This window comes from Erinaceus europaeus, chromosome 17 (assembly GCF_950295315.1).
Source record: "Erinaceus europaeus chromosome 17, mEriEur2.1, whole genome shotgun sequence".
Lineage (NCBI taxonomy): Eukaryota > Metazoa > Chordata > Mammalia > Eulipotyphla > Erinaceidae > Erinaceus > Erinaceus europaeus.
In genome coordinates this window covers 72,558,542-72,585,379 of record NC_080178.1, presented here as the reverse complement: position 1 = coordinate 72,585,379, position 26,838 = coordinate 72,558,542, and the positions used below count along the sequence as shown (strand labels likewise).

Here is a 26,838-nt window from a genome sequence, read left to right as displayed (position 1 = left end):
GTGCAGCTCTGTATAATGCACATAACCTCTCTTTGTGCCAGTGTGCTCAGAAAAGTGGGATCATGCTAGTTTTTATCTCAGCTCACTGATGATTCCAAGCATAATGACCAGAAAAACTGATGTGAACATGCTGTGACAAACCTAAAACCAGCCCCCTGTGAGCCCTTGTTGTCCACATTTGAATGAAACATGACCTGGGACGAGGCATTGGATGGGGCTGACTCAGGAGCGGCTCTAAGACTTCAGTTCTAGGATCTAAGAAACACCCACAACTGCAGATGCTGTTTGACCTACTGCTGTACTAATATGACCGATGTCATTTCATGGGCATGCACAGAAACCAAAAGTGAATCACCGCAGTGCTAGGAGTTTTTCCCTTGATAAACAATGGCTTCCCTCATTCTGGGATTCCCCTGTTGTCCTCTGTTGACTTTAGAATATACAGTGAGAGTGTCCACACAGTCTGGAATGATGCATCTTAGACATCTGTTTCCTCCTGCTTCCTCTCTTCTCATGGCCTGTATACCAGACTCAGAGTGCCAGGCTGATAGCCATCCTTTGCAGAGCTCATTACAGACACCCTCTTTTGGATGAGGGGAAATAGAGGCCCTCGGAGTAAATAATATACACTGCTGTGTGTGTGTGTGGTGGGGGATCTCCTATGAGGGTCAGGAGACCTAACAAAAGGGGAATCATTCTCTTTTGCTCTCCAAAACCCCCACTGGGAAATAATTGTGAACCTACTTCAAGAGGATTTGTGTTTCTTTAATTACCCAATCACATAACTTCTAAGTGCAAAGTGGCTGCACTCTGAGAGAACACTATCAGGTGCTCAGTGCCTCAAAGGTTCCCAAGAAGCAGGGACCTCAGCCACTTGGGAAAGTCCTGCTTCTTAAATTGCTAACCTTAATCCCCAGTGACCAGAACTGGCCCAGAATGAAAGGACTGATCCCAAAGGGAAAATAAATTAAACTAAACCACACCACACTCTCCCCCACCAAACCACAACCACGGGAAACAAAACAAAGCAAAACCCAACAAACCAACACAACCCAAAGTGTTTGAGCACAGCTCCAACCCAACCCTTTTCTCTGAATCATTCAGATGTGAAATCAGAGCAGAGGACACAAGTAAGAAACCATCAATATTTTTGAGCAATCCCTATAATTCTATTGCAGAATTTTTTAAAACTTTTTTTGGTTTTGCCTTAAACAGTTTTATTTCAACTTACATGCACTTATAGCCCAAGAGAATAAGCTAAACATGCCTAAAATAAGTTTTTAAGTCACTTCCTAAAGTGTCTGCATGTCCCCATATTCTGATATCTTACTGGGCTCAGAGCTGGAGGAGGAAGAGAAGATGACCACTGTGTGGAGGCCCTTCAAAGGGGGTCAGAGGTCAACCAGAGATTACACAATTTCTACCCTTATCTGCTTCAATGAGGTAGTGGGAGGGGAAGGAGTGGGAGGAGGAGCTTGGGATGCTTAATTGAGCAAACAAATACCAGGGGGCACAGGGTAACTCTCAGATTCTAGGGGAAAACAAGCAAGTTCTTTGGAGACATATTCTTGACTGCTGAGGAGCAGTTTAGCTGCCTTGGGTGAGTCAAAACCTACCCTGGAGCTTTAAAGGTATTCTTTAAATTTTCACTCCCTCATTCTGAAACATAGTTTTTCCTTAGGCCCTTTCTATGCTTGGTAGGATTAGTGTGTATGTATGTGACAAAATGTATAGTAAACAAATTGAACTAATTTGGCATTTGGGAACTCAGATCTAAACTTTTCTGGAAAATTTGTAGGATAACCAGATGATCTTTTTAAAATATTTATTTATTTATTTATTCCCTTTTGTTGCCCTTGTTGTTTTATTGTTGTAGGTATTGATGTTGTCGTTGTTGGATAGGACAGAGAGAAATGGAGACAGGAGGGGAAGACAAAGGAGGGGAGAGAAAGACAGACACCTGCAGACCTGCCTCACTGCTTGTGAAGCGACTCCCCTGCAGGTGGGGAGCTGGGGCTCAAACCAGGATCCTTACGCCGGTTCCTTGCATTTTGCGCCATGTGTGCTTAACCTGCTACGCTACCGCCTGACTCCCAACCAAATGATCTTTAAGCCCTTATTGCTGTGACATTCCAAATGTATTAGTTCTGTTTAACTATGTGAACAACAAGCCAAGCACAGTGGTGGTGCACCAAGATGAATACGGTAGAGCACCTGTTCCTAAGCAATTTATAGCATTGTGGTAATAATACCACACAAATACCAGAAATAATGAAAGAGAATACTCACAACGACAAGGCTGTGGGGAAGACAGAAACAGAGAACTAGGAACCCCAGAAGAGCATATACATTGTCCTTATTGGAGGGCAAGAATCGAAGAGAATTTCACTGACAGTTTTGCTCTGGGTTCTGAAAAACCAGACACACTACCTTTGGTAGGTAACAAGCTATGCTGAGCGAACAGCTTGGGCACAGTTGGGGAGGCATGACTGTGTCTGGCCTAGTCCTGAAGAATGACAGGCTACAGGGACATTGAGAGAGGCTCCCTCAGAATCTCTCCATCTCCACCTGATCTAAATAGAAAGGAAGACAGTGAATTGTGTGGAGAAGCCAGGAAGCAACAAATTAACCTCTGTTAAAGGAATCTACCAAAAGCAGTGACATTTAGTTTATGCACTGGAGACACCTTTTCATAATTCTTGATCTAAAGAGATGGGGGAAGAGTTGGGGAGGGAGAGAAATCCTTGCTAACCGACCCACTCCAGTCTTTTGGAAGGGTGTGTTCATTCATTAGTGGCTTGTCCCTGGACATTGTGTTTGCCCTCCTGAAAGCCATACATCTTACTTTCAAACCATCTAGTGGCCTTCAGCCCCCTGCTCACCTGTGTTTCTGTGCTTATCTTTGGCAGGGGCTCCCTCTGTGACTAGTGGAGGCCAGTGAAGCAGAGAAGGGCCTACCTGGGCTTAGGCCTCCCTAAGTGGGCTTGCTGATAAGAGTCTTTTATTCCCCAGGAAGTATTCGTGCTTTTCATAAATTTGACGCTTAATCAGCTGGATACTTCCATGAGCCTTCTATTTTAATTTTTATGCATCTTTCCCCTCATCTCCAAGGTTTCCAGGTCCTCTCAGAGTGAAGAAGACGTAAAGCCTTAAAACCACTTGCAAAAGTAATCTGCTCACCATTTGTCTAGATGGTTCCAGGGATGGTGTTTCTGAGCTTTCCTCTGCTTGTAGGTGGTGTGACAGTAACTGCACAGTACAGAGACAGGAAGCCAGGTGGCTGGCCTGAGGGACAGTAGTCTTTGAAGGCTCTGAACTAGTTGAATGGAGCAGATCTCCCTCCCTGTCTGAGCCTTTATCTGCAAAACTGGAAAAATGACCTTTCTCAGCGCTGTTGTCATTAGAAAGTAAAAGTGCCTTGCACCGTATTTAACAAACAACTACTAATCTGGCTATGATTTTCATTCGATTGATCATGCAATACTCTTCTCTTCAAAACTACCCATGTCCAGATATGAGGGGGTAATGGGATTCCCTAGGCCAAGCTATCTAGTTTATTCCTCCCTCTGGGGTAGTACAGGACTCTGATCTTCCCTTTGACATTCTTGTACCAAGACCGACAACTCTGCTACCCCCACATGCACATACCACACAGCAGCCTCGTGTGTGGGAGGGAAGGCATCAGCCCATATGGTACATTTGAGGCAGTGGAGAGAGCCCATTGTGTCTGGTCTTCCCCCCCACCATCCCCCACAGTGTCTGAAATTTTCCCCATTAGTCACTGCTTTGGCTGAAAGAGTGAAAGACCCTTGTTAAACTGAAATACATTATCTGGGAAACACATTAAGCCATTAATAGCTGGACAGAAATTAGTTTATCAGACAGAGACGGCACTTGAAGGAGTTAGGAATGAGAGGGAACTCTAGGTTGTCCACATGTATGTGAGGGAAGGATGGTCCGTGGATGCTCAGGTCTTTGGGATGCTGAGCCTTCTTCCCCTTCTTCATTGTGTCTTGGGGAATGAGTTAGACACACAGCTTTCATTCAGGAGATACTTATCACAGGTCTACTGTCATTGGGTGAGTGCTGATAGTTCTGAGGAGCATAAGAGTAGGGAAGACAGACATGGAAATAAGTGAGTGCTGAGTGATACAGGACAGAGCTCTTGGAAGCTGAAGCTGGAAAGGTCTGGAACAGAGGACACTGTCAGCAAAGGGCAAATCCAGCCTGGTGGGAGGGGAAGTGGTCGTCCTACAGAGGGTTTCATAATATTAAGACCTAGGGACGTACTTTGTGGCTACCACGAGAGTACAAAGAGAGAGGTCATGCTCAGGGAGCTGGGCTAACTTGGGGCTTGGGGTGCCACTGCCAGCAAGGGCTAATGCTGAGCACCAGACCCAAGGGCTGGGTCAGAAAGCCATGAGACAACGGGGAGGTGAGCAGTGGGGATTGAGGACACATCCAGGGCAGACCTTCACTAGCAGTGTTCCCACTGGCTCTGTCCCATGGGGCCAACTGATATCTCTTCCCCCTGACTCACATGGATGGCTCTGGTAGAAAATTACGGAAATAGGAGGGAGAAGAAAGGTGCTGGAGAAGCAGGTTGGTGAATGATTAAACAGCTCTCCAAGGTAAAGAGGGGTTTGAGGAGCCACTTCTGTCTCAGAAAATCTGCGGGATCCTGACACATGCTCAATCCTGACACATGCTCAGGTGAACTTGCCACTGTGGAGTCCTGCATCTGGGCACTGTGGCTGATGACTTCCTTCTTTTATTCCTTTGGGTCCCCAGCATGACTTTAACAACCTGTTAATGGGCCTTTTCCTCCAGCCTCCACCTTGTCAAAGGTGTCCTCTTGTTGTTGTGACTAGGGGAGGTCCTAATAAAATAGAAGTCAGTCAAGTCACTGGCCTGCTTTGTAAGAACTGGAGATAGAATTCCCTTTATAGAAACTTAGTCTGCACCAGACTAGCAAAGAGCTGCAGCTGGGGAGCCAAGGGCTCAAACTGGGATCCCTGCACTTCGCACTATGTGCACTTAACCCAGTGTGCTACCACCTAGCCCCTGACATGTTGCTTTAAAAAAAAAAAGTTGTTTCCCAGAAAATGGGGTAAGTGTACATTCACCTTTCCAGAAATGGCAGGAAAGCTCAGTTATTTTCATACCATCAGGGAATTTCTGGATTCTCCCTCACCCCACTCACAACAGCTGCAGTTAAGTGCTTGTGTTGTACCCCTCTTGGACAATACAATTTTGTCAGGCCTTATTTTCAGAAGAAAAAAAAAACAGTCACTTTAGATTCCTGTTCAAATATATGAATGTGTTTTCATATACAATATGATTTTTCCTATGATACTTGCTATCCCTCTTTGATATTTCTCTAAAGTAGGGATAGAAAACCTTTTATCTGCCAAGGACCACTTGCACTCTTATAACACCATTCACAGATCATACAAACTTATCAACTTAGAATTTAGCACTTAATGTTGACATGAGAAAAGTTGCTGGATTCATTGACTCTCAAGTCCTGCCTGTGATTGCCTTGGCAGGGCCAGACAGAATGACCCCCAAAGCCCATGGGCTGGATGTTCCCACCCCTGCTTTAGACGGTGCCTTCTCTCCTGAGGTTGTCACTGCTTGTGCCTCATTCTCCAGAAATATGACTGGAGATGGGCACACAAAAGCCTCTTGCAATCAGTCAGTCTAGATCAGGGCCCCAGGCAGAAGGTCCAGTGAACCTCAGCCCTAGTAGTGGAGTAAACCGCATGAGCTTAAGAGTAAGACAGGTGTCATCAAGAATAGCTTTTCACGTGGGGAACACTTAATGAATTCCCACATACACCACACACACCATTCCAGGCAGTGAGGACACCAGGTAGAACAAATCAGATGGCTCTGGCTTCTGTAGTGTTTATATGTCAATAGGACAAAACGGAAAATAAGACTAGTCAGCTAGTCCACATAGTCAGCAGGACAATGAAGGAAAGACAACAGTAATTGGAGAGAGAGAAGTGTTGGAAAGATAAGGTCACTATATTAAGTCACAAGTCCCTCTCTGAAGGTGATTTGACAGAGTAGACCAGGAGAAAATGTAGGGGGAAATGGCAGTCAGGTGCAAAGGTCCTGAGGTGGGATGATTTAGATGTGTTTGAGAAAGAGAGAGAGAAGGGCATGGCTGCTGGAGCATGTAGGCAAATGAGGAAGGGTAGGAAGCAAGTTGTTAGTCATAGGAAATAACAGAAAGGAAAATAAATCCTGAAAAATTTAGCTAAGACATTTTGATCTAATTAGCATGCTTCAAAGACTACCTTTCTCTCTCTCTCTCTCTCTCTCTCTCTCTCTCCCTCTCTCCCTCCCTCTCTCTCTCTTTCCCCTTAGTGATTTAACAGAGTTCCACAAAATTATAAAATTTCAGGGGGATAATTTCACCACATCCCCTCATAGTTCTGTGGCTCCCTTGCCCCTCCACAAACACAATAATAGTACTCACAAAGTACAAGAGGTGGTTTGAGAACCTTTTCTGATTTTCGATCAGGGTTATCACTGGGGTTTGGTGCATGCACAACTCCACTGATCATGGGGACCATTTTTTCTTTTTCTTTCTGATAGAGGGAGAGGGATGGTGGCGGGGGGGGGGCGGCAAAACAGAAGAGGCACGGCAACACTTCTCTACCCGGGTGAAGTGCCCCTCCTCCCCTGCAAATGTGTACCCACATCCTAGTCCACTGTAATGTGCACTGTCTACTAGCTAAGCCAACACCCAGTTCCACCTTTTTAAAAGTCCATTTGCTTTATAAAGTCATTTATATTTCCCATATTAATGGAAGCATCTGATAGTATGGCCATACCACATTGAATGCACCCTGTCTTAAAGACTGCATTAATATATATACATATATATATATATATATATAGTTTTTTTATTAAGGGGGGTTAATGGTTTACAGTAAATACCGTTGTTGGTACATGTGTTAAATTCCTCAGTTTTCTGCAAAACATTCTCACCCCCACCCCAGGTCCTCCTCCACCATTATGCACCAGGGCCTGAAAGTGCCCTAGTCCTTTACTTTAAAGTGGGACCCAATTAATTGTCTCCCTTCATTTTAACAGCTTTAACTACTGAAACGAGTGTGTATTAGCTGACTGAACAAATTCTCATCATAACTCTCAGGGAACAGCCAAGATTTTTATGCCGAGGTGTCACAGGCATGCTCTTCCTGCTCCCCTAGAGTTGGGTGGTCAGTGCCATCTTACCTGGGCGAGATGAAGGCTTGCAGAGCCTTCTCTGCATCCTGGGAACCCCTGGAGGGTGGGTCTCTGCCAGATTAGAGAATGCTGGACCCAGGCCAAAAGTTACAGCAAGGTGAAGAGATGCCCACCCCCCCCCCAAAAAAAAAAAAAAGTCTTGAAGAAGGCACAGGGTGAGGGAGCAGGTCTAGAGAAAAGCTTGTGGCAGGTGAGGGAATCAAGAGAGGAAACAAAGGCCATAGGGCCTCCTCCCTGAAGCCCACGGATGTCCTTTCTGCAGAGGCCAGGTGTGTTTGAAAACACTTGAGCTCTGTGCTTCATAGAGCAGGAAGCCAATGTTGGGATGGTGTGTGTGTGTGTGTGTGTGTGTGTGTGTGTGTGTGTGTGTGTGTGTGTGTGTGTGTGTGTGTGTGTGTGTGTGTGTGTGTGTGTGTGTGTGTGTGTGTGTGTGTGTTGGGGCAGGTGATGGTGCATCTACCGTGAAGTCACAATTCCAGTTGCTCTGGGGCTGCCACAGTCCCTGCCAAAAACTTGGGTGAGTTCCGTGCAGGGAAAAAAAACAAAAACCACAATGCAGACGGAGCTGAACACCCGTGGGAAGAGGCCCCGGCTGTGTTCGGGCTAAGGACCCCTTAGGGTCAGGGGGCGCCCTCTTCCCGGTCCCAAACCACCCGGGTCCTGGCCAAGTCCGCCCCACGGCCCGCGCCCCACCCCCACCCCCCATCCCCCACCCCACTCCTCTCCGGGCTTTCCCGGTGCAGAACCAGCCCAACGAATCGCCAGGGTCACTCCTGGTCGCCCCAGGGCGGCTGAGGGGCGGGGAGCCCTGCAACCTGCGGACCCCCCCCTCCACACCCCCCTTCCGGCACAGCCCGGTCCGGCTGTCTCCAGCCGTCTCCGGCTGGGGGAGCTGTTTGATGCTGTGGCTGTGGGAGCAGGGGGCAGCGGGGAGCAGCGGGGAGCAGCGGGATCCGGGTTGTGGGTTCCCCGTGCAGCAGCTGCCCCGGTGGGGGCCGGGGTGGGGGCTAGGCATCCCGGAGCCGGGGATGCCGGGCGCTGCGGTGGCGGAGAGGAGAGGTCGCCACGGGCCAGCGGGGCAGGTGTCTCGGCCCACTGACTGCCCCCGGAGCGCCCCCCACCCCCCGACCTCTTCTCCGCGCACCCCACGGTCCCCAGAGTACGATGAGCGCGATGCTGTGGCGCTGGGAGCAGAACAACAGCACCATGAAGCTGGTAAGCGGGGCCGACCGCGCTCCGGCCTCTCCCTGTCCGCGCCCCTCCAGGGCTGGTTTCCAGAGGCGGGAGGTCCCCGAGGTGCGTCTGGCTCTTAGCATTTCCCCTCCTGTTCCTAAGGCAGATTCCAGCCAGGTAAGTCCAGGAGTGAGTGAGTGCCTGTGTGCCACCACGCAGACTGGAGGGGGCGGGAATGGACTGTGTGCGCCTCGCCGCCACCTGGGAAGAATTCCCTGGACTCGTAGGGTCGGCTCCGGTGGTGGCCGGTCCGGGGTAGTGCGGCCCTTCCCCCCTCTCCCCCGCCCCCGCCGCCGCCTTCACTGTGTTTTGCAACTTTGGGAAGCGCCATAGTGGTGATTTCTGCTGTTTAGAGTTAAAAAAACAACCTGAGCCCAGTCCTCTGCAGCCGCTTCTCACAGTGGCTTAGCTGCTTTCCACCTTACGAGAAGCTTCCAGGCTGCCGGTACATTTTCCCTCCTCAATTTGCAAAAAATAAGCTCAGGAAGACTGGGGAGAACTGCATTTTCCTTCCTGGTCACTGCCTCCTCCCCCACCCCGCGATCTGAGCTTGCCCCTGACCCCATCCCAAGAAAAAAATGTGAACAGAAGGTTCTCCTCTCTGAGTCCTGTGATTTGCTTTTGCACGTTGATTTCGGAGGAGACTGATCCCGGCACAACTTAGTGAGTGCGGTGGCGAGGTACTTACCCATCTGGATTGACAGTTTCCCCCTCAGCACAATGGCACAAGTTCTCAACTGTGATGAGAGAATAGGAAGTCATAGGAGCTGGGTAGTAGTGGCTCGGCTTGAGCGCACATGTTACAGTGCACGCGGACCCCGGTTCAAGCCCTTAATTCCCACCTGCAGGGGGGAAGCATCATGAGCACTGAAGCAGATCTGCAGGTGTTTCTCTGTCTCTCTCCCTATCTAACCCTTCCCTCTCTATATATATGAAGACATAGTTGTAGCTTTTTCTGGAACATAACTAGAGCTTAATAAAGAGTGAGTAGTCCTTCCCCCCCTTCAGGGTTACCGCTGGGGATTGGTGCTGGTACTATCAATCCACTGCTCCTGGCGGCAATTTTTTCCCCCACTTTACTGGCTAGGACAGAGAAAAATTAAGAGGGAAGGGAGGGGAAAGAGAGACCTGCAGATCTGCTTTGCCACTTGTGAAGCATCCTCCTGCAGGTGGAGGGTGGGGGAGGGACTCCAACCTGGATTCTTACGCTTAGTACTATGTACACTTAACTGGGCGTACCACTGCCAGGCCCCCAAGAGTGGGTATTTTTAATAAATGAAAAATCAGAACTATCCAGGTGGGCTCTTTAAATATGCTTAACAAAAAAAAATAATAAAAAAGCAAACAAACAAGCAACAACAAAACCCACACAGTAGCTCTATGGAGTAGCACTCACTGAATCACGCTAAGCTAGTTCTTCATTTAATGAACTTACTTGTTGGAAAATAGCATCTTGCTTTTCATACTTCTTATGTTATGCTTGGCCTGCCTAACTTTAAGCTACTATTTTACAACTTGGTTTAATGTGCTGTAACATTAGCAGACGTTAGGCACCTTTGCAGCACTGTATCGGTACTCTAGTTCCCTAATCCTTTCCTGGACTCTTTCTGTAAGCAGACCATTGTGGGCAGACCCAGAGTCTCTCATTTTTCTCTCCAAGCTACATCGGAGATGCTATTCTTAAGATGCAGCATGAGGAAGTTGTGTCCTAGTCTGGACTGAGCAGAACCAGGTTGCTAGCTCTAAATGCTTATACGTATATTAAAAAGGGGTGGGGGGAATCATTGCCAGGAAGGGAAATGTGGAACATCTCAGGGGAGTAATTTCTAGAGCTTGGTGACAAGTGACCCTGATAAGGGCTGGGATGTCCTTGCTGCTACATAGTTGCCCTTTTAGCCTTTGAAGGGAGCAGTCCCCTGTGTGGGTCAAAGGTCAGCCTTTATTGGGTCTGTCCGGGTCTTTAGATCTGAGTCTAACTTTTCAAATTAACTGTGAAGACCACCCAGGGTAGATGTCCCCAGAATGTCCCCTTGATGGGGGATGGGAGGGGGAGCACAAGCAGCTGGAGATGCTGGAGGAGGCAGCAGCAGCTCTGTTCACCCACCGCCCCTGGGTCCCAGGCGGGGAAAGGCAGTGACATCTTGACATCCAGATGGTCTTGGCTGTCCCCAGTATGCACCTTAGTTTTGCTGCAGAAGTCCTAGACATGTTAGGTACATCATCATTTGATCCATCATTCGCTCACTTTGTGGGCTTCATTATTGATTGATCGACTGGTTGATTTGCCAGCTGTTCCTTGTTTGCTTACTCTGCAAAGCCAGGCCCTGTCAGGGGCTTTGTGCTCATTGTGAAAGACGTTGCTTGATTCTTGGTTAAAACTTCAGTCTTGCCACACGTTTATCTCTGAATTAGTTTCCCTCTTCCAGAAAAGAGCTTTCCAACTGTCTTTCTCCAGGTTCTGAAAGATGACTTGAAAATATGAAACATGACTCAGTACAGTCTGAAACATGGGTATCTGAAAATGGGAACAACTATCGCTATTTTTTGTTTTACAAATTACTTTCAAAGGCTAATGAGGCACAGTCTTTGTCCCTGCTCTATACAGTGGGCTATTGGTGATTTTTTTTTTTCTCTAATGAACTTGGGGGAAAACAAACCTTTCTTACCTTTGAATCATTAGTGGCCCCCTAGAAGGAAGGAACTCTTGGGGAAACATCTTGGAAGGCAATTGTGTGTGAATAACCTGCCCTGAATGGGGCCTGGGGCCAGAGGTGGGTGCCTGAACTTTTATCACTGATGCAGTTCAATAAACATGAAGTCAGTTAGCCCACAGCTTGAAAATTCACTGTTCTGATTGAATAGTAGAATCAAAGGTTTTTGCTTCATGTTCTATTTTAAGGCTAATTGGATCAAAATAAGGCCAAGAGTAATTACAGGCAAAACTTGCATCTTTGTGTGTTATCTCTGCAGGGGAATGCCAGAGATGCACCTGCCCACCTAGGCTAGAAGGCAATAGCTGCTAAATCTTACTTCTGTCCAAATCCTTCCCGACAGGGTCATTGAACCCCTGATGAAAGTGAGAGGAAGTGATTAGTCAGGCAGAAAATACATACTTGTGGAGGAAAGGGGGTGGTAAACTGAGTAGTTTTCACATCCTTATCAGGCCCCAGGTTCCTTCTCTGGGATTCTTTCAAGTCCAGTGGGGTGAGGAGATGCAATGAAGCAACTTCTGGGGGCAATATATATCCTCTGGGAAGTGGCAAAGTTGAAGATGGGTGAGAAAAGAGACAGAGGGGCCACCATCACAGCTAGTCTGTGAGAGAGGACAGTAGGGTCCTAGCTAGAGAGACCTGTGGTTTAGGAGTCATCGCCTTGTGACACGGGCACAGTGGCGCTGTGGCAAGGATTGCAGCTTTGGTTTCCTGTTCTGTAAGCTCTAGGCCCTCCTAGAGCTACTGTGAGAATCCGACTTAGAACTCGGGACCCAGCATTTTGCTGACAGGTAGTGGATAGTTGCCTTTACAATGATGAGATTGTCCAGGGCCTGGTGGTAGCGTACCTCGTTGAGGGCACACATTACAGGACACAGGGGTCAGGTTTAAGCCTCTGGTTCCCACCTGCAGAAGAGTGGGGGAGGGGGAGAAGTTTCACAAGTGGTCAAACAGGGCTGCAAGTGTCTCTCTCCCTCTCTACTTCCCCCTTACCTCTCAAGTTCTCTTTGTCTCTACCCAAAATAAAAGAATAAATAAAAATATTTCTTAAAAAGATGTTCCAGGCTTCTGTGGAGACAAGATTCGCTACAAATGCTTTCAGTGTTAGCAGCACTGAGCTGTTGGGAGAGATCTCGAGGGAAGATAAAATATCCGACTGCCAACAACAGATGAGTGGCTGGGCAAGTTGTGGTCTATATACACAGTGGAACACTACTCAGCTATTAAAAACGGTGACTTCGGGAGTCGGGCGGTAGTGCAGTGGGTTAAGCACACGTGGCACCAAGCACAAGGACTGGTTAAGGATCCCGGTTTGAGTCCCCGGCTCCCCACCTGCAGGGGAGTCGCTTCACAGGCGGTGAAGCAGTTCTGCAGGTGTCTTTCCCCTTCTCTGTCTGCCCCTCCTCTCTCCATTTCTCTCTGTCCCATCTAACAACAACGACATCAGTAACAACAACAATAATAACTACAACAACAATAAAAAACAACAAGGGCAACAAAAGGGAAAAATTTAAAAAAAAATTTAAAAAAAACCAATGACTTCACTGTTTTCAGCCCATCTTGGATGAAGCTTGAAGACATCATGTTAAGTGAAATAAGTCAGAAACAGAAGGATGAATATGGGATGATCTCACTCACAGGCAAAAGTTGAGAAACAAGATCAGAAGAGAAAACACAAGTAGAACCTGAACTGGAGTTGGGTATTGCACCAGAGTAGAAGACTCTGGGGTGGGTGTGGGGAGAATACAGGTCCAAAAAGGATGACAGAGGACCTAGTGGGGGTTGTATTGTTATGTGGAAAACTGAGAAATGCTATGCATGTACAAACTATTGTTATTTACCGTCGAATGTAAAACATTAATCCCCCATAAAGAAAAATTTTTAAAAAGAACAAACCATCATAATCCTAACAGCAATATATATATATATATATATATATATATATATATATATATATATACATACATGACTGCTAAAATTATCATATTAATGGCTAACACATAATGGAGGCACTCACCTCTGTCCCTCTCCCAGTGCCAAGGCCAGAGAGATAGATGTAGCTAGAACTTTTAGTGATGAGGACAGTCCTCTCACCCACAGCCTTTTCCATCTTGCCATCTTGTCTTGCTACAACTGTTTTGGGATTATTTCTCTACTCATTCTAACCCCTCACTTTTTTTTAAAAACAGGGTTATTGTTGGGACTCAGTGCCTGCACAATGACTCCTCCATTCCCAGCGACCATTTCCCCCCCACTGATAGCAGGTGGCAGAGAGTTAGAGAGGGAAGGAAGGAAGGGGAGGATGAGAGACACTGGAAGCAGTGCTTCATCATTCATTAAACTTCTCTGCAGGTTGGGGCTGGAGGCTTTGAACTGGGTCCTGCTGCCTGGTAATGTGTGTGCTCTACCTCGTATGCCTGGCCCCACCTCACTTATTTTCACAGCCTCTTTCTGACTTCTGAGTTTTATTTTATTTCATTCTCTTCATGGAGGAGTAACTGTTATAATCACTGTCATTCTGGTGAGGGAATTAAGGCTCAAAGAGTTGAGTTACTTACCCAAGATTTCAGGCCCAGTAACTTGGGTTTGTTCTGCCATCTAGGGTTGAGCGTTGAACTCTCTGGTGGAAAATTCCAGGAGACCTGCTAGAGAAAGAGCAAAGTGTTCTGTTGAGCTGGGTGTACTCTGGCCTGTGCTGTCTAGAGCTATGCTCCCGGGTGCCTCTCACTCTGAGCTGCTATGCTATTATCTCTCTTGATCCTGGAGATACTGTTAAGGAGGTGAAGAGGAAAGGAAACTTAGAGTAACGCAGTGTCGTGGAAAACACTCAAGGGGCCCTTTTTCAAAATAAAGTGGCTCTGAATGAAGAATAATTGAGAATAATGATGATGCAGGAATGTGCCTATGCCCTTTGACCTTTTCCCAGAGAGGCACTGGTCAAAGACCCCCTGGGTGTATCTGCAGCCAGACTAACAAGCAGATTAAAAGAGGTCAGTGGGTTAAAGGGCTCTTGTGCCTTCTGCAGATGTTTAGCTCTCACCTACAGCCGAGGATGGAAGGACTCTGCAGAGCTCCTGAGCACACAGACTGTGTTGAAAACACACTGGTCCTCTGCTCTAGTTTCCTGTCTGTGCAGACTTTCAGCTTCATCTTCTTAACCACTTCCTTCAGAGTAAACCTCACTGACCACTCAGGTGCACCCCCCCACCCCCATGGGAAATCATTAGCAGTTTTCACTCTCAGACCTTCTCCTGCTTCCCACAAACCATAACCACTATAGATCTTGCCGTCTCTGAGGTACTGACACCACTGTGTCCATTTTCTGTTAATTAAAAAAAAAAAAAAAATCTCAAAGAAATTCCATCTTGTTCAGGAGAAACCAGTTTGAAATGTATAGGAACATTCCCATATGCATTGTTGCCATGGGTAATGAGCCTTCATAACTTTGATGGCCTTCTCAGACTGGAAACTTTAGCATGGAAGGAAAGTCCTGACTCTGGTTAATTACTGGGAAAATAAAGACTAGAATATCAGGGGAAGAGAAAAGAAATCCTCTGAAATTAGTAAGTGACTTTCTTTGGATGGCATTATAAGGTGACATCTTTTCCTTCATTTTATGTTAATATAGACATAGAGATTTACAGTTGGTCCCCCGGTGACCCAATGAGCCAACACTTTTTAAAATCTGTTTCCTTTCTGGCCTCTGCCATATAACACCAACCACCTGGAGACTATGTGGCAAACTAAGCTTTTTTCCAAGGTCTCCAAGGTGCCACATGGTATATGGACCAGATTGTCATCATCCAACTAGCTCCCCTCCAGGGAGCCTGCCTTGGTGACTTGGGGGCTATTTCTAGGGGTGGCTCTTTTAGACTCAGTTGTTGCAGGTATGTTCTCTTTGATGGTACAGGAGAAGCAACCAGGGAGAGGCTGTGGAAAGAGGTGAGGGGTTGGAATGAGTTGGGAGATATTCCTTCAACAGAGTACCAAGATAGTTGGTTGAGAGGATTGTAGTGGTGGGAGTAGTGCTACAAGGGTGAATGCCTGCATTAAGTATTATCTTTATGCTCATGGGAAACACAACAGGACTTGTTTATCAGCCCTGGTCTTAAGAGGATGCATGCCTTTAAAGGTCTTGGGAATGAACCTATGTCTACCGACTTCTCAGTGTTGTTGCTGATGTGAAATTTCAAGGAATGAGACCACTACAGACGATGTTGCCCCAGTCAGATAGTGTTGTAGGATCCTGCTTTCTAGTGAAGGAAATCTGACTCCTCCACCATATTCAAGGATTTCTAGGTAACAGCAGTATTTTCAAACTTATTCTATTGGGAGATAGGAGATAGGTCACCAGATAGAGTACACACCTTATCATGTGTGAACTCCTGGGTTTGAGCCTGACATTGCAGGGCTCAGTGACACATGGTGGAGCAGTGTTGGAACACCTCTTACTCTCTCCATTTATCTAAAACGGAAGCATAAAAGAAAATGAAACTATTCTGTGGTACTTCCTGGTAGTTAACTTGGTCAGCCCAGTGATTTTTCCCACTGAGACTCAATCCTTCTTCCATCTGTCCATGCCTGGCCCCATCTTCTAAGCTCAAATCAAGTTCTTTCTTCTAAGAAGCTTGTCTCACTACATCCCCTACTAAGATCTATCACAGGTGGTTGTGGTAGACCTCCTTTGACCCAACACTTCCCTAATTCCTGAGCTGCGTGTGTGTGTGTGTGTGTGTGTGTGTGTGTGTGTGTGTGTGTGTGTGTGTGTGCTGTGTCTCTGCCCCAAAACTTTAGTTGTAAGGGCAGGTGTCAGTCTCACTTCCTCCCCAGTTCTGCACCAACTGTCCGCATGCCCTTTATTTGTAAAATGACTATTCCGAACTCGGTTGATTTGTTGGTGTTTGATAAAAAGGCACACTCCCAGCCTATGTTCCAGTGGTTCAGCTGGGAATGAAGCAGCTGGCACATAGTGAGTGCTCAATGAATGCTAGCTGTTGTTATGACTGTGGTGCATTTATTCTTGTAACATATATCTATACATCAACCACTAGTTACTTTTTCATTCCTTAGTACAGGGAGGAGACATTGCAGCACTGGAGCTCCCCCTGCTGCCGGGTAATACAAGTGTGGTGCTACGACTTGAACACGGACTGCACACATTGTAAGATATGTACCTTACCAGTGAGATACCTCACAAACCCTAAGACTTATGACTTTTGTCACATTTTGAAGAGGCATTATAAATAAGTGGCTGACTTGTTATCCAAGATGTAAAACTTGTGACAGTATAAGGAGATGCTATTTATAATTGTAGTGGGGCAGAACTGTAAACCAGTACTGTCCTTGTAAAGCAAAAAAAAAAAACTTTTGTGTTTACACTTGATTATCCTGAGTCAAGAGATTGGCTAAAAAATGATACTGTGTCAAAGAGATCTAGTTCATATCCTGAGTTCTGCCTCCTTTCATCTGTGAGATAGATCTTGGTCAAGACCTTTAATTGCTTTGCCCTCAGTGCCTATGTCTGTTAAGTATGCCTACTAGGGGTCTGATGAGAAGTAAAGGAGATAAAGTAAGTGAAATATTCTGGATAGCACCTGACACCACATAGGTGGTCAGTAAAAAGTAATTACAGTCATCGTAGGCCTTGGAGATGACTGACTGAATTTGCCGAGTGACTGTCTCCACCCACACTCAGAATGTGAGAGTCACAGTGTTTGAACACTGACTGGCCTTACCAGGGGGACAATTGGACAGTGGTGTCCAGGACTCACTATCTTGGGATGTTAGTTCCATGACAGGTAGTTCTCAAGACTCCACTTCACAGTGGAAGAAGCAAGGACCTGGAAAGATAAACTGGCATGCCCAAGACTTCATGGCAGTTAATAGTTTTAATGCATTTGCCACTGCCCTTGCTGAGCTTTGGTGTAATGAAGATCACAAAGAGCAAGCAGAGGGTACTTGGGATTTCACATGGAAAAGCCATGTTGGAAGTGGGCCCGGGATGACATAATCCTGCCAGATCGCATTACTTGGTACTTGGCTAACCTGTACAAAACTTGTTTTGGTGAAACTTGAGCCTGGAGAAGCCAACTGAAGTATATTACTTTCTCATTGTTGAATGCCTCCTCGACTTGGTATAACATTTAATCTAAAACGTAAGGTAATATTTCCTGAGATAGCAATGAGTTCATGTTTTGAAATTAAATGAGCTGGGTTTCTTGCATCAGTTGGCTTTTTCTTTTTTCCTTTCTTTCTTTCTTTCTTTCTTTCTTTCTTTCTTTCTTTCTTTCTTTCTTTCTTTCTTTCTTTTTTTTTTCCTAAGTGCTAAGTGCAGTAGTAAATGTGCCCTCCATCAGGTAATGTCTGGCTGCTTACTGGAGAGGAGTGTGGAGCTGCAGACATGGTCATCTGCAGCCTCACTGGCTCTTTTGCTTAGATACTGAGCTCTGTTTTGGTTTAAGAGTCCTCTATTTTGATAAATAGTTTGTTGACCCAGAACAACTTGGGGCAAGTGTGTTTGCTTTACATTCTATTTCCTGAATATGTTACCTGCTTTCTAGCCTTTCTCCTCAAGATGCTTGTCACATCAGAAAGGATGGTTTCACACCTACCTTAAATCAGGTCAGGAGAGAAGGTATATGCATGAATCTTGTTGGAGAGAGGATGAATGAGAGAATGTAATAAGACAATACTAGGAATTTGGAGATTGGTGCATTATCCTTTTCAACAAAAGGATACTTTTCTGAAAGTATTCATGGGCATGGGGTGGGGTGTTATGCTGAAAACCCTATAATCCTGATATTACTGTCACACTGGGGGGAAAAGGCAGCTTGCAATCCAGTTCATACTGCCTGTCCATCTTTGAATTTCCCTAGTTTAAGGCTATTAGTTGGCTAGATCATTTTTTTTCATAAGGGGATTAATGGTTTATACTCAACAGTAAAATATAGTAGTTTATACATGTGTAACATTTTTCACTTTTCCACATAACAGTTCAACCCCCATTAGGTCCTCCTCTGCCATCGTGTTCCAGGACCTCGACCCTCCCCCCGGGATCTTTTACTTTGGTGCAATACACCGGCTCCAGTCCAAGTTCTGCTTTGTTATTTTTCCTTCTGTTCTTATTTTTCAACTTCTGTTTATGAGTGAGATCATCCCATATTCATCTTTCTCTTTCTTGCTGATCTCACATAACATGATTTCTTAAAGCTCCGTCCAAGATGAGATGAATAAAGTGATTACACAATTTTTAATAGCTAAGTAGTATTCCATTGTGTATATATACTACAATTTGCTCAGCCACTCATCTGTTGTTGGACACTTGGGTTGTTTTTTGGCTATTACAATTTGTGCTGCTATAAACATAGGTATATACAAATCTTTTTGGATGGGTGTGTTTGCTTCCTTAAGATCTATCCCTGGGAGAGGAATTGCCGGGTCATAGGGTAGGTCCTCTTCTAGCATTCTGAGAGTTCTCCAGACTGCTCTCCACAGGGGTTGGACCAATTGACATTCCCACCAGCAGTGCAGGAGAGTTCCTTTGTCTCCACAACCTCTCTAGCAGTTGTTGCTGCTACCTATTCTGATGTATGACATTCTCATAGGAGTGAAATTGTATCTCACTGTTGTCTTTATTTGCATTTCTCTGACAATCAGAGACTTGGGAACATTTTTTCATGTTTTTTGCCCTTTGGATCTCTTCTTTGGTGAATATTCTGTTCATATCTTCTCCCCATTTTTGGATAGGATCATTTTTTTTCTTTTCTGAGTTTGTGAGTTCCTTATATATTCTGGTTATTAGCCTCTTGTCTGATGTATGGCATGTGAAGATCTTCTCCCATTCTGTGAGGGGTCTCTTTTTGGGGTGGTGGTTTCTTTTGCTGTGAAGAAGCTTTTTAAATTGATGTAGGCCCCTTGGTTTATTTTTGTCTCAGTCTTATTTGTAATTGGATTCATATCATTGAAGACATCTTTAAAATTTAGATGGAAAAGAGTTCTGCCAATATTTTCCTCTAAGTATCTGATAGTTTCTTGTCTAAGATCCAAGTCTTTGATTCATTTGGGGCTTGCTTTTGTGTTTGGTGAAGTATAGTGGCTCAGTTTCATTCTTCTGAATGTTTTAACCCAAACTTCCCAACACCATTTGTTGTCCTTTCCCCATTTAATAGTCTGGGCACCTTTGTCAAAGAGTAGATGTCCATAGGTGTGGGGGCTCACTTCTGGGCTCTCCATTTTTTTCCACTGGTCATTGTGTCTATTTATGTTCCAGTGCAATGGCTCTATAAAACGATTTGAGATCTGGGAGTGTGATGCCTCCAGTTCTGTTCTTTCTTCTCAAGAATATTTTGGCAATTCTAGGTCTTTTCTGGTTACAGATAAACATTTGTACCTTTTGTTCTATTCTCCTAAAAAAATTGGATGAGACTTTGATGAGGATTGCATTAAATTTGCAAATGACTCTGGGTAGTATATACATTTTGATGATGTTAATTCTTCCAACCTATAAACATGGAATATCTTTCCACTTCTTTGTGTGTTTTTCTATTTCCTTGAATAGTGACTCATAATTTTCAATATATAAGTCTTTAACTTCTTTCATTAGGTTTATTCCTAGATATTTTATTGTTTTTGTTACTATAGTAAAAGAGATTGATATCTGTATTTCTTCTTCTCATTTAGTGTTTGCATACAGGAATGCCACTGACTTTTGTATGTTAATTTTGTAGCTTGACACCTTACTATATTGCCTGATAATTTCTAGGTGCTTCCTTCTAGATTCTTTAGGTTTTTCTATGTATACTATAATCTGCAAATAGGGAGGTTTTTCTATGTGTACTATCATACCATCTACAAATATCATTTCTTCCAATCTGTATCCCTTTAATTCCTTGCTCCTACCTGATTGCTATGGCAAGAACTTCCAACACTATGTGAAATGTAATGGTGACAGTGGGTAGCCCTGTCTAATACCTTATCTAAGGGGGAATGCTTCCAGTTTCTCACCACTGAGTATGATGTTGGCTATAGGTTTGCTATATATGGACTCTACTATTTTAACGAATTTCCATTTACTCCCATTTTTTGTAGCATTTTGATCATGATGGGATATTGAATTTTGTCAGAGGTCTTCTCTGCATCTGATACCAAAAGTAGACAGGAACACAACAACAAAAGAAAATTACAAACCAATATCTGATGAACATAGATGCTAAAATATTAAAAGCCTAGCCAAGTGGATACAGCAGTAAATAAAAAAGATTGTTCATCATGACCAAGAGGGGTTTATCCCAGAGATGCAAAGTTGGCTTAATATACATAAATCAATTAACATGATCAGTGCTGTGGTATCTCCGTCCCCTTCTCTCCATGAATGTGGGAGTCCTCTGAACACCAACACTTAAAAAAATAACAATAAATGTGTTTACTAAGTAAGTGAATTAAGCATTCATGAGGAAGAGAGATGTCATTACTCTGGTTTAAAGTTGGTAACAGAAGACCTCTGGAATTAGTAATTTCTGATAAAAGAAATAATCTACCAGTTTCTTCTTTGACCCTTTTAGGACTGTTAGTGCACTGTCTAATAAATAATGGCTGTTCAAGAAAGAATTGGTGAATGAGTGAATAGCTTCTCTTATGTAGTCAGAATTTATATGGTAAATATTTGTTACAGTTTCTTCCTATAGTAAAATTTATTCATTCTATCTTTTCATTTAATTAATTATTATTGTTATTTGCCTCCAGGGTTATCTCTGAGGTTCAGTGCTTGCATAATGACTTGACTATTTCTAGTGGCCATTTTTTTTTTCTGATGGAGAGAGAAATAGAGATGGATAAAGAGGGAAGGAGAGAGACAGAGGTAGAGGTAGAGACTGCCCTATGATACTGCTCCACCACTCATGAATCCTCTCTTGCAGGTAGGGACCAGGAACTGAACCCAGGTCCTTGTGCATGGTAATGTATGCACTCTACTGGGTCCACTATGACCTGGCCCCTTTGTAGTAAATATCATATGAATGTGTAATGATTAAATAAATAGATTTTAAGCAAGTAGTTAAAATCCTTTTAGGGAAGATTTAGTCCTGTATTGGTGGTTCAGTGGTAGAATTCTTGCCTTTTAGGAATGATTTCTACTTTCATATATATATATAATTTATTTACTCCCTTTTGTTGCCCTTGTTGTTTTATTATTGTAGTTATTATTGTTGTTGTCATTGTTGGATAGGACAGAGAGAAATGGAGAGAGGGGGAGAAAAAGATAGACACCTGCAGACCTGCCTTACTGCTTGTAAAGTGACTCCCTTGCAGTTGGGAAGTCGGGGCTCAAAGCGGGATCCTTACGCTGGTCCTTGTGCTTTGTGCCATGTGCGCTTAACCTGTTGTGCTACTACCTGACTCCCAGACTCCCTACTTTCTTAGCCCTACCCCCCACTCATGTCTCACGCTAGACCCAAGTCTAAGACTTGGATGCCATCTTCAACTATTATTGTCTTATAGTTTTTAGAAGTAATCAGAATGTATGAATGACATACTGCCTGATGCTTATTCAGTACATATTTGTGGACTTGAATCAAGAGCCTTAAGAAAAAGAAAAGAACTAGGCAGGTTGGTACACAGGAATGTATATTCAGATATCACCTTGGAAATGAACCAGTAAATCAACAGATCTTGATTAGAGATAGACACACTTTCTATCCTCTGGGAGTTTACTGTCCAGTTTGGAAAGATGAAGACTTTGGAGAACATGATAGCATATAATTACCCTAGATAGCATGGTGCTGCTTTGAGTATTTTTGGCTTGCTCAGAGTTATTATTGAGCCTTTTTTCTCTTCCCTTCTGGATCAGACTCACAGCTATAAGAAGCATGGAGATGTAATGAAGATTCTTTACATTCTCAGACTGCTTTCTGGGAATCCTGCAAAGACCCGACTTCTCTGATTACTCTTCTCATGGCTGAGTTCAAGAGCCTTTTGCAAACTAGGGCTTAAAATCTGGGAAAATGCTTTATGGCCATTTTTATGACCTCAAAGCAACCCACTAGCATAAGTTATTTCCCTCTCTTTGCCAAAGGGAGAAACCAAGGGCCTGGTAAATTGCCTAGGATCTCCCTGCCTGAGCTGCTCACAGGGGAGTGGCTCTCATGTGCTGGCCACAAGCTGTCTCCTCCCATTAGAGGGGCCTTGGCAGCCCTGGAAAGGCCTGTCAGCAACCTCAGCCCACATGTCCATGGCCTGGATGGTCTTCCTCAGGAAGGAGGAAGGCTCTGTTCTGAAAACTGTATACCACTGGAGCTGTGAGTTCTCAGTGCAAAATCCGAATCACAACCAGTCCTTCTACACCTGGGCCAACTGACATTCAGTGGGGGAGTGATTCACTTAGATTGTAACCCCACAGTTCTTGACTTCCATCCCAGTGCATTTTTTTTTTTAATTCCAGCATAGTTGTCTGTTGCTAGGAAAGTGTTCTCAATATGCATGAGTTTTCATTTCTTTCTTTTTTTTTTTTTTAAATAAGTATTTATTTTCACCAGAGTACTACTCAGCTCTGGCTTATGGTGGTGTGGGGATTGAACCTGGGACCTTACAGCCTCAGGCATGATAGTCTGTTTGCATAAACATTGTGCTATCTGCCTCACCCACATTTTTATTTCTTAGATGAAGGATAATGCAGTGAGTAGAGCAAAGCACTAATTATTATTACTATTATTATCATGATTATTTTATTTTTTGGGAGAGGTGGTTAGTACAATGGCTAAAGCAATACTTCTGGAGCCAGCCACCTTGGGTCCTCATTCCATCCTAGCTGTTCTTCGTGTGATCTTGCTTTTCTAGACCTCAGTTACTATAACCTGGAACGTGGGGACAGTTACAGTAATTCTCCCATCTGGGGAGCAATAAGGATGAAATATGTTAATTGATGTAAAAGCTTCAGAAAAATAACTGGGACAGTGTAAGGGCTGTCTGACTGTTGAATTCATGTTATTACATGGATTCTCACCTCTGCTCACTGGCAGTGTGACCCTGGGCTTGTTATTTGGCATCTTGTAGCCCCAGCTATCTCCTCTGGATGAATAATTCTGGCCTAGCAGGACTATTAAATAAATTAAAGATCAGCGTCTGTGGCACCTGCATGTTTGCTAGTTCCTGTGTAAATGGTCAGACCTTTCATGGCCCACACAGGTATGAGAATGCAGTATTTGCAAATGGTCAACATAGTAACTGTCTCCAGGTTGGTACGTAAGTTATTTCTTCCCTGTTGTCCTCAGAAGGAAGGACTGTTAGGACTGAATCTACTGCTGCTTCCCAGGAAGACCTGAGGCTTCACTACTGTACACTTGAAAACACAAATACTTGCATTTCTTATTGATATGTTCTGAGCATTTGCATCCTCTTATTAACCTGTACAATGGCCCAGTGACTGTAAGTGCTATGATTATTCCCATGTTATAAGTAAGAAAATGAAGCCTCAAAAAATAACAACTTGGGAGTCGGGCGGTAGCACAGTGGTTAAGCGCAGGTGGCGCAAAGCACAATGACCAGCGAGAGGATCCCGGTTCAAGCCCCCGGCTCCCCACCCGCAGGGGAGTCGTTTCACAAGCGATGAAGCAGGTCTGCAGGTGTCTGTCTTTCTCTTCCCTCTCTATCTCCCCCTCCTCTCTCCATTTCTCTCTGTCCTATCCTACAACGAAGACATCAATAACAACAATAATAACTACAACAATAAAACAACAAGGGCAAAAACAAAGGGGAAATGAATAAATAAATATAAAACAAAAAAAAATAACAACTTTCTCTGAATCATAGTGAGAGTCGGAGCCACCATGTAAAAGCTAGAAGAATCTGACTTGAAAAATACAGCCCCTTCACCACTCAGTGCTCGCAAATGTGTCAGGCCCTGGTTGCATACAGTCCTGTAGGGGGTGATCTCATTCACATGAGGGACCACAGAGGAAGATGGCACACCCTCCTGGGTTAACCATTACCACTTCACCTGCTGCCAGGTGACAGAGGACAAGGCAACGGAACTGTAGCCTGCAACGCCTCCCCTTGCCCTTTCACCCCAACCCAGATGCAGTGTGCACCTCAGGCCCTTCCCGGCCCAGGCATGGAGCCCAGGGGGAGCAGATGCAGGCCTGGCTCTGGGCAGAAAGAAACTGCACCTGAGAGCCGCTCAAAGGGATCATGTTAATCTGCAGAGGAAAGGTCCCTACCCTGTAGCCGTGGCAGTGCTGGGAAGATCTTCCCTTAAAAAGTGTTCTCAAGACAGAGCATTGGCAACTGGACACTTTCCTTAAGCTAGGTAAGAGCTTGGGGCAAGCCTAATGGTTGGGTAGGAAACCTGGGCTGTGGCCAGCCAGAGAGTCCCCTCAGAGAAGAGGTCAGCAGCTCACAAGTGTGGAGGGCATCTAAGACTCAGGATTGGCTGCTTTAGCCATAAAGTGACACACACAAGCTACTTGGCTCTAGCCATCAGGAGGTGAACATGACCATTCCTTACTAGAGGGACTAGACTGGGAGCAAGTGTGAGAGAAGATGCCAGGGGAGATAGTTTGCAAATGATCACCTTTGCCACTATCATCTAGCCTCACTGTGGGGTCCCCATGATGGAGTCTTCTGGGCATGGGGTGGGGACCAGTAGACCTGCCTTTCACATGCATGACGGCTTTCTATACCTACGTGGTAATAGGAGGCGACCATATTCAGCTACTGAGGGAGGTCCCCCCACCCCCAACCCACCTGCCTCTCTCCCTACCACCTGACCTTAGGTCCTGGGTCATAGGCTCCAGATATCTCTGTGTGGGTGACATCCTTGTGTTGTGGGTACCTGGGCTTTGACCCTCTCATTCATCAGTCCTGCCAGTCAAAGCTTCCCCTGCCCAGGGCGCTTGTTTCTAAGTACTTGAAATCATCACCTCCCATCCCTTCTTTTTGCCAATGCCAACACTGGTCTGCTGCAATGGAGGGCACTCCTTATAAACACACACCACTTTCTGGTATAACTGAAGTCCCAGGTTCCATCTGGCATGACATGAGAATGCTAGAAGGATGAAAAAGAAAAACAATCTTTAATGCTCAATGTGAAAGCCAGGAAGCAAAAATCTCTGCAGAATTGCCAGCCACTGGAGCTCGGTCTCTGGAGGGATAGAGGCTCTGGTTTCTGTCTTCCTTTGGGACATTTTCTTTTCTTTATTCAGGACTTTCAGTTTCATTAATAGGTACCCTTAATACTCTTATCTCAGCATGCCTTCTGGGTTTACTGAAGCATAATACCAGAACATATTCTTCCTTGAAAGTCACAGTGCATTCCACAGGAGGCTTCAGGCTCTTCTTAACTTTGACACTGTAGATTAAGAGGGCGCTGCAGTTGGGGGTGAGGATAGGGGATGTCTGTGGCAGAAGGAGTGAGATTTCAGAGACAGGGTCTCTGGGCTACTCAGCTTTGAGGGAACCATTATCCTTTAATAAGGGTGGGTGTGCTGCCTTAAGCTAGTTTCAGTGTCTATTTTATATAACAATAACTGGTCGTGTCCAGACTTAAAGGTGTTTGTTGTCCATCTCTGCTTTAGTAGCTGTATATGTAATCAGTTTCACTTCTATGAATTTAGAAAAGCCAATCAAACCAGGGAAAGTTCCAGCAATGTTATGAGTCACTCTTTCAGGAAGCTTTAGTTCTGTGCCAAAGTGTGCCCTGTCTTTTCAGTTGCTTTCCTCACTTCCTTCTGTCCAGATTCCTAGCACGTGGCCCAGGCCTCTCCCATCTGGACTGTACCATGTTCCTATAGCTCCCTTCCTCCAGTTTTCTCCTTCCTTCCTCACTGGTTTTTCAGAGGACAAGTCCCCACAACAAGTCCTGACCAGGTGCTTTTAGGCTTTCCACTTGATGAGAGAAGCAGATTCCTTCACAAAATTCCTTTTTTTTTTTTTAACTTTTTCCTTTTTCCTTAACTTGCCGCTATTTTGATCTTAGACTGTGGCTAGGAGCCAGCTTCCCCACATCATTGTCCTTTACCTCCTCCTCTGTTGCACCATTTAACGTTTTGCTGATGACACTGATTGTCTGTCTTCCTGTTGGAGCTGCTGTGGTCAGGAAGAGGCAGTGGAGGTGGGCCAGGCAGTAAGGTGCTGTTGTTCTGGCTGAAAGAATCCAGTCCCAGTGTTGGTATGCATGAGACCCCTTCTGTTTCATTTGGTTTAAATCCCCCCTGCTTAACACTATTCTATTTACATAACCACTTCATTCTATTTATATAACCGCTGTTAACAAGTACCTCCCTCCAGGGCATTGGTTCAATCCCCACTGTTTCATGATATGTTTTTGCTCCACCCCCCCTCCTTGTCACACCCTGATCCTCTCCTTGTCACACTCTGATTGTCACCAGTCACTTTTCTCTCCACCCTCTCTATGTCACACCCTGTTTCCACCCTACTTGGCAAGTATATATAAAGACAGCATTGTGAGTTTTAGAGTACTTTACCTTTAGTTTAGCTTAGCTCGTCTTAGATTGTGCTGCGTCCTGCATGAATAAAGAGATACTGCCTACAGCTCAACTATGAGTCCCTGGTCGTCTGTTACCCGCCCGTGAAGCCAGCCCGGAGAAAACAACCTAACCCGTCGAAAACGACACCCAGG

At 44.9% G+C, this 26,838-nt stretch overlaps 1 protein-coding gene across 12 annotated transcripts in view; it reads left to right on the top strand.

Annotated features, from left to right (window-relative positions):
* NAV2 (neuron navigator 2) overlaps positions 1-26,838 on the top strand; it is a 762,517-nt gene that overhangs the window by 389,206 nt on the left and 346,473 nt on the right. The window contains exon 1 of one of the 12 annotated variants that reach the window (XM_060177033.1): positions 1,543-1,600. The exons of 10 other annotated variants lie outside the window; for them this stretch is intronic. Coding sequence is in view for 1 of the 2 variants with exons in the window: in XM_060177032.1 (XP_060033015.1) it covers positions 8,431-8,481 (51 nt within the window). In the remaining variant the exon portion in view is untranslated. Of the gene's footprint in view, positions 1-1,542; positions 1,601-8,185; positions 8,482-26,838 lie in introns of those variants that run through there. One more of the 12 variants, XM_060177032.1, reaches the window with a different exon arrangement.